Here is an 8,207-nt window from a genome sequence, read left to right on the forward strand (position 1 = left end):
TGGCTTAGCACAGTGGCTGGCATATAGTAAGCCCTATATAAATTTTATGAAATATTATTATCATTGATATTATTATTCCACTCCATGTCTACTTATTTTTTCCAATAAATATCATGTCTCCATTTTTTTCTAGTCTGTCTCTGATATCTGTCATCCTTTCTTTCCTTGTTCTAACTTTTAGAATATCTGGATATTTTTAAGGACTCAGTTAAAATACCAACTTCCTCAGAACTTTTCATCCCTGAGCTGGTGGAGCCTTTCCTTCTAAGGTTATCTTCCATCTACATGGTAAATATCCTACATATACATGCTGATTTAAAAGTTGTTTCCCCATTAGAATGTATTTTTCTGAGGAGCAGGGAATTCTTTTTCTTTTGCACAGCCATGCATTCATAGGTTCATTTTATATCCACATTGCTTACCAAGGTGTGCAGCACATAGTAAGTATTTGATAAATACTTGTTAACTGACTTCCTGACATGTATCATACTCACAGAATTGAGATGGGTCCTACTCCCTAAAAACTTTCCTTGAAGATCTGACAGATAGCTCCGACTCTACAATTTGTTGAAATCTGTTTTGTATCTTATTTTAATTTCTATTCTAGGATAGCAGTCAAGGAAATGAGCTACACATAATAACTCCAATAATATAATTACAGGATGGCCGTCCACAAGGATGATTAGACCACTTCCTAAACTTGAGATGTAACATCTTGGACCTGAGGAAAATGTCTACAGTTCCTTCTGCATTCTTGGTAAAAATAATTGGAGACTCTGATCCTATTTCCTGTCTGAATCTACATGTAGAGTCAGAGAAGGTGTCATCTTTTGAGAGACCCTGTCTGTTGTTCAGTGATGGTGCTTTCCCAATCCCATGAGAACAGCTCCTTCTTCCAACCATCTGCTTTCCTGCTGATTGGCATTCCAGGTCTGGAAGCTGTGCATGGATGGATCTCTATCCCCTTCTGTTCCATGTATACTATGGCTCTCACAGGCAACTGCATGATCCTGCTAGCTGTGAGGAGGACTCCCAGTCTGCACCAGCCCATGTATTACTTCCTTTCCATGTTGTCTCTCACTGACTTGGGACTCACTTTGTGCACATTTCCTACCACCATGGCTGTGCTCTGGTTTGACTATCGCCGCATAGCCTTTGATGCCTGCTTGGTCCAGATGTTTTTCCTCCATTCCTTCTCTGTTGTAGAGTCTTCAGTGCTTCTGGCCATGTCCTTTGACCGTTTTGTGGCCATCTCTAATCCCTTGCGCTATGCCTCTGTCCTCACCAATGCTGTCATTGGCAGGATTGGAATGGCCATTGTGACCCGTGCCACTGTTTCTCTCTTCCCTGTGCCTTTCCTGCTGAAGAGGCTGAACTTCTGCCCTGAGAAAGTCCAACTTTCCCACTCATTCTGCTTCCATGCTGACATGATGAAGAGGGCCTGTGCTGACATCACTGTCAACATCCTATATGGACTCTATGTAGTGCTCTCCACTGCCGTTGTGGATTCCTTCCTAATTGCTCTCTCCTATGGACTCATATTGCACACTGTTATAGGTTTGGCTTCTCCTAAAGAACGGGCCCGGGCACTGAACACTTGTGTCTCCCACATTCTAGCTGTTCTGGTCTTCTATATCCCAGTCATTGGAGTGTCCATTATCCACTGCTTTGGTAGGCATGCGCCCCCCATTGTGCATGCCCTTGTTGCCTATGTCTACTTAGTAGTCCCCCCTGTGCTCAACCCCATCATTTACAGTGTCAAGTCCAAGCATATTCGGGAGGCAATGCTTAAGTTGCTAAGGAAAAGGGGCTGAAATTGATTTGTGTAGGGAATAGTCCCAGGATTCTAGGGAATTAATTATGATTGTGATTGGTTGGGAACCACGAAGACATTAAGAATGATGAACAGAGTAACTTTTTTTGGCAGAACCTTTAGTTCTTAGAAATTGAAGGGGAGAGATACCAAAATTGAGAGGTGAGATAGTGCCATTTCTCATGAAATGCAGTGGCTGGCATTAGATTACTTTTGAAGTCCCTATAGGTGGGGCTAATGCCCTGGACTTGGAGCTAGGAAGACCTGAATAAATATCTTGGGTTCTTCCAGCCTCAGTTTCTTCTTTGTGAATGGAATTAATAATAATATCTATCTTTTAAGATCAAATAACAAAATATATGGAGAGTAGAATGTAAACCTTAAAACAGTATGTAGAAGATGGCTAACTAGCTACTATACTATTATACTAGTCTGATGTGACAACAGTCTCCTAATAAATGTCTCAGAGAATACTGATTGTAGTATGGAATAATGTGTTCCCCTTAGCATGAAGAGGAAAGATAGCATAATGAAGAGGGGATAAAAATACACTTGAAGACAGAAAAATCTCAAAGGCTCAAGAAATTCCATAAGCTCATGTTTCTGATGTGCTTTTTCCTAGCCGTGTGACCTTAGGTAGGACTCTAAACTTTCCTTGGTCTCAGTTTCTGAATCTAAACAGTTGAGTTAATAATACATACACACATTCATACTACATCCAAAAGATTCTCCACTTTTTCATGTTTCTCACTTATTTTTGAGGCTATCATTAGATTCAAATTAGATATTATATGTGATGTGGTTTGTAACAATATGCAGTCCATAAGTATTAGTTTTCATTATTATTCTGAGTAATTAAGTGACCATCATGAACTCACTAACTCTTGAATTTTATCTAGGAATGACAGTTGGATTAGTGTCCCTGTTCTGTTGACAGACCGCTATAGGGTATCAGAGTTCTAACCAGTCCTTATTCCTACGTCCCACCACATAATAGTAACGTTCTCTATACTCCACTACCCAAACTTTGCCACCAGTGTATAGTTATTCCACCAGAATGTACCTTCTTTACAAAGACCTGTTTGTACATGAGCTATAATGAAGTTTGGCAAGGCACTGTACTCTAAGAGTCAAGCAGAATTGCAGTAGCTTAAAAGAAATATGAGATATTCAAATTCAGACACATCCATTTCAAATCTTCATATTATCTATTTGTGCCTGACCTGTGGTAGAGTCTTCTGAGCTCACATTGGTCTGATGAGCCACAGTCAGACATACCATACCTTGACCCCAACATAGTGTTATTATTTTCATCCTCTTCAAGAGCAAAGGACAACAACCATATTTTCAAGAGGAAAATACTTTCATAACTTAAGTGCAAATCCCAAGAAGTCATAGAACTAACATTTATCTGGCTGGTGGAACCACCATTTGGTTTTAAAATACTTTTTCTAAACAACCATAAAGGACTCAGTGATGTGGCTGGAAGAACACTGAACTTGTAATGACAGGTCAGGGATTTAAATCACCTTTGCTTCACTCTCTATTTCATTACTTTGGAAAAGCCACTTAACCTTTCTAATGCTAAATTTCCTCACCTCTAAATGAAATGACTGAAGCAGATAACCTTCAAGGTTTCTACCAGTTCTAGAACTATGAGCCTACATTTTGTAAAATGTAAACTACATCAGGGCAAAGATTCTCATTTGTATCTTTATAAACTCAAGTGTCTAACATAATGCTTTTCACATAGTAGACCTTTAATAAATACTTGAGGAATCAAACTGAATTGGACTGGTTATTAATATATTCCAGGTCTTGTATCCTCAAGCCATCTGCCAACCTTCATTAAGAATTACAAAAATCTTACACGCTTCCAACATAATATATTAGGATAACTAAACAAGGTCATAATGCTATCAAGATTCTTCCCAGAGATCTTCGCTTCTCTTTTTTTTGGCTCATTTAGTAACTTTAAAATCAGACTCATTTCCTCAAAACCCCATCAATGAGACACATCAACACAGGTCTGACCCAGGACATAGAGATTCCCATACCTTCTGATCTTCACTCTTTGAGCACTTCTCTTTTTGTTTTCCCTTTTGAAGGGCAATTGGGGCTAAGAAACTTGTCCAAGGTTACACGGCTAGTTTTTTTTTTTTTTTTTTTTTTTTTGTGTGTGTGTGTGTGTGTGTGTGTGTGTGGGTGTTAAGTGTCTGAGGCCAGAACTGAACTCGTGTCCTCCTGACTCTGGGGCCGGCGCTTTACTTACTGTGCCACCTAGCCGCCCCCAACACTTCTTTTTTCTTAAGAAAGATTTCCAGGAGGACAAGGCACAGATTAATACCTAGAATATCTCTGACCCATATCCTCTAAAAGTTTACAAAGAAACCATATGTAATAAAAATGTTTCTGTCAAGCTAGGCACTCTGAGAGTAATGTTTTGTGGCTATGAAAGAACAGAAGTCCAAGACAGATTTCATATGCCCTTTATATTACCTCTCATTCTACCACATGGCAGAGAACATGGGTGGGTATCCACGGGGTTCAGAAAAGATTGATTACTTAAAAGTTCAGATTGCCCCCCCCCCAGAATCTGCTTGGCTGTTACTAGGTGACCATATAGGTGGGGAGAGGAATGAAGGAATGGAAAAAATGTTAATTCATTATTATGTGCAAAGCAAATAATACAAACACAAATGGAAGAACTCTAACACTCTCCCTTGTCTAAATCCCCCTCAATCTCCTTCCCACAAGAATTCACCTTATAAACTATCTATAAATACCTGTATTAAGCAGAAAACACATCCTCTGAGGCCTTACCACCCTCAGAGACTCCTTACAAGAACCCTGTACTCTCCAGAGAGCTGGAGGCTTCACCCAAGCTTTCCCATAAAAAGGTATAAGGGATAGGCAGAGGAGACCTATTGACTGGACTCATGGCTGTATGAGAGTGAACAGAAGCCTTCGATCATTAAATAAAAACTGAGGTTAGTGACATGCTGCACAGATCTCATGAGCTAGGTTTTCATTTTTCCAGAATGGTGGAGTTAGATAATTGACCTGTATGGAAAATACCCCAATTTCACTGAATATGCCTAGGGCTTGTACCTTTTTTAGTACCTTATTAAGTACTCTCTATCAGAAACTGCTCATAAACAATGAATCTGCAAAAAATATTTTCCTCATTACCTTGACCTTGTACTTGATGAAGGCATTTATGAGAAAGAGAATGGATAGAAAATATCAACTAGATAAATACTAAGCTATTTATCAGGGACCCTTAAACCTTTTTTCTTTTTTTTTCCTTCTCTCTCTTTCTCTTTCTGGCTCTCTCTGTCTCTGTCTCTACCTCATGGAATCCTTTAGTAGTCTGGTGAAACTTGTGGAAAACTTAAATTTTTTTTCCTGTTTGTTTTTATTTTTATTTTTGCTTTTTGGAGGGGGGAAGGTAGGACAATTGGGGTTAAGTGACTTGCCCAAGGTCACATAGATAGTTTTGTGTTAAGTGTCTGAGGCCAGATTTAAACACGGGTCCTCCTAACTCCAGGGGTGGTGCTCTATTCACTGTGCCATCTAGCTGCCCTGACTTAACTGTTTTTATTTTTTTTTTTTTGGTTATTCATTTTTTCTTTTCAAATGCTTTATTAACTTCGAGTTTACATCATTCATTTCCACAAGATTTTGAGTTACAAATTTTCTCCCCCTTTCTCCCCCTACCCACCACCCCAAAATAGCAATCCCACTGGATATCCCCTCCTCCAATCTGATCTCTCCCATACATTCTTCCATACTCCCTCTGACTTTCCAGTAGGGCACGATGGATTTCTATGCCCCAGTGCCTGAATATCTTATTTCCCAGTTACATATTAAATAATATTAATAATAGTATATATATATATATATATATATATATATGATTTTAAAACTTTGAATTTCAGATTCATTGCCTTTCTCCCTTGTCACCCACCCTTACTGGGAAGATATCCATAGAGGATGTAGTGTAAAAGAATGATTCTATTTTCTTCCCTCCTATCCCACCTCCCACATGTTCTATTCCCTACTTTTATCCTGTCACTTTTCAAAAGTGGGTGCTTCCAACTTCCCTCCTCCCCAGCCTGCCCTCCCTTCCATCATCCCCCTCTTGCCCCCTTCCCCCTATTCTGCTATAGGGTGAGATACCTTATTTTGTGTGTATGTCATTCCTTCCCTAATCCAAATTCAATGAGAATAAGGTTGACCCATTCCCTTTTGACTACCTGTTCTTCCCCTCCATTGTGACCATTTTCTCTTGCCTCTTCTATATGAGATAGTTTACCCCAATCTGTCTCTCCCAATCTCCTCTCATTATATTCCTCTCTCACCTCTTGATTTCACCTTTTAAGTATCATCCCTTCCTATTAAAATGGTCTTGTGCCCTCTATCTGTGTATACTTGTAAACATATATACTCACATTCACATATGTATTCATATGCACATATACTCTCCTATATAGACATATATATGGATATGTGTATATATATATACACCTATATATCTATATCTTTATCTATCTATCTATCTATACACACACACGCATTTCTATTCCCTTCAACTATTCTCATACTGAGAAATATTTCATAAGTTACAATTATACTTTTTCCATGTAGGGATATAAATAGTTCAACTTTGATAAGTTCCTTATGATTTCTTTCCCCTATTTACCTTCTCATGCTTCTCTTGCTTCTTGTATCTGAATGTCAAATTTTCTATTCAACTCTGTTTTTCATCAAGAATGCTTGAAAGTCCTCTATTCCACTGAATGACCATATTTTCCCCTCAAATATGATACTCAGTTTTGCTGGGTAATTGATTCTTGGTTTTAATCCCAGCTTCTTTGCCCTCCAGAATATTATATTCCAAGTCCTTAAATCCCTCAGTATAGAAGCTGCAAGATCCTGTGTTATCCTGATTGTGTTTCCACAATATTCAAATTGATTCTTCCTGGCTGCTTGTAATATTTTCTCCTTGATCTGGGAATTCTGGAACCTAGCTGTAATATTCCTAGGAGTTTTCTTTGTGGGATCTTTTTCAGGAGGTGATCGGTGAATTCTTTCAATCTTTATTTTGCCCTCTGGTTCTAAAACATCAGGGCAATTTTCCTTGAGAATTTCTTGAAGCATGATTTTTAGCTTCATTTTTTGATCATGGCTTTCAGGTAGTCCAATAATTTTTAAATGATCTCTCCTGGATCTATTTTCCAGGTCAGTGGTTTTTTCCAATGAGATATTTCACATTGCCTTCTATTTTTTTTTGTTTGGATATGTTTAATAGTATCTTGATTTCTCATTAAGTCACTAGCTTCCATTTGCTCCAATGTAATTCTGAAGGAATGATTCTCCTCAGTGAGCTTTTGAGATTCTTTTTCCATCTGGCAAATTTGTCTTTTTTAGGAATTCTTTTCCTCGTTGGCTTTTTGAGCCTCTTTTGTCATTTGAGTTAGTCTATTTTTTAAGGTGTTATTTTCTTCAGTCAGGTTGTTGACCATCATTTCATAATTTTCTTGCCTCATTCTCATTTCTCTTCCCAATTTTTCCTCTACTTCTCTTATTTGGTTTTCAAAATCCTTATTAATGTCTTCTATGGCCTGTAACCAGCTCATATCTTTCTTGGAAGCTTTTGGTGGAGGAGTTCTGACTTCATTGTCTTCCTCCTGTTCCATGCTTTGATCCTTTTTGTCCCTAAAATAGAAGTGTAAATTTGGGATGCTCCATTTGCTTTGCTTCATTTTCCTGCTCATGTTGCCACTTAATTACTTGACTTTTGGGCTTTTTGCCACAGTAGGACTCTGCCATTAGACAAGGTAGCTTCATCCCAAACACCAGTGTTTTCTCAGCTGCCGAAGGTATTAGTTGGGTGCCCTCTCTCAGCTTCCACATGCTCTGGCAAGCTGTTCATACACCCCAGGACCTCCACCCTAGACCACAATACAGATCCAAGCAGGTTAAAGCAAGAGCGATTACCCCTCAGATTGGTTGTTTGTTCCCCCTACAATATGAAGTCCAGGAGCTGAAGCTGCCACGTGGCTGTGGCTATACAGCTACACACCTCAGTGGCTTCTTGCCCCAGGGGCAAGAATTCTTACCACATTCCGAAACTACCATATCCCAAAATCCACCCAGCACTGACCTCTCACTTTGTCCTTAGCATCTATGGGTTGATAATTCTGGAAGCCACCACAGCTGCTGGTGATCTGAATTCCCTTCAGCCAGGGCTGGTCAGGCCTACCCTGAGGCTAAAACCTCCTGCTGGAGCAGGGCTGGGCTCTGCTCCCAGTGTGCTGGTCTGGTGGATTCCTGCTGGCCTGCCGGGCTGACCTCAGTGGGAGGTTAGCTTCTCTGTGTCATTTTGTGG

At 39.4% G+C, this 8,207-nt stretch overlaps 1 protein-coding gene across 1 annotated transcript; it reads left to right on the forward strand.

The window, feature by feature from the left end:
* The first annotated feature begins 857 nt into the window (after positions 1 to 857).
* On the forward strand, positions 858 to 1,814 carry LOC138177700 (olfactory receptor 51I2-like). The gene has a single exon (XM_069108913.1). The coding sequence runs from the start codon at positions 858 to 860 to the stop codon at positions 1,812 to 1,814; it is 957 nt and encodes a 318-aa protein (XP_068965014.1).
* The last annotated feature ends 6,393 nt before the right edge of the window (positions 1,815 to 8,207 follow it).

Source organism: Petaurus breviceps, unplaced genomic scaffold, assembly GCF_028583685.1.
Source record: "Petaurus breviceps papuanus isolate PSGF00001 unplaced genomic scaffold, PetGlider_PUasm1.0 90444, whole genome shotgun sequence".
NCBI lineage: Eukaryota > Metazoa > Chordata > Mammalia > Diprotodontia > Petauridae > Petaurus > Petaurus breviceps.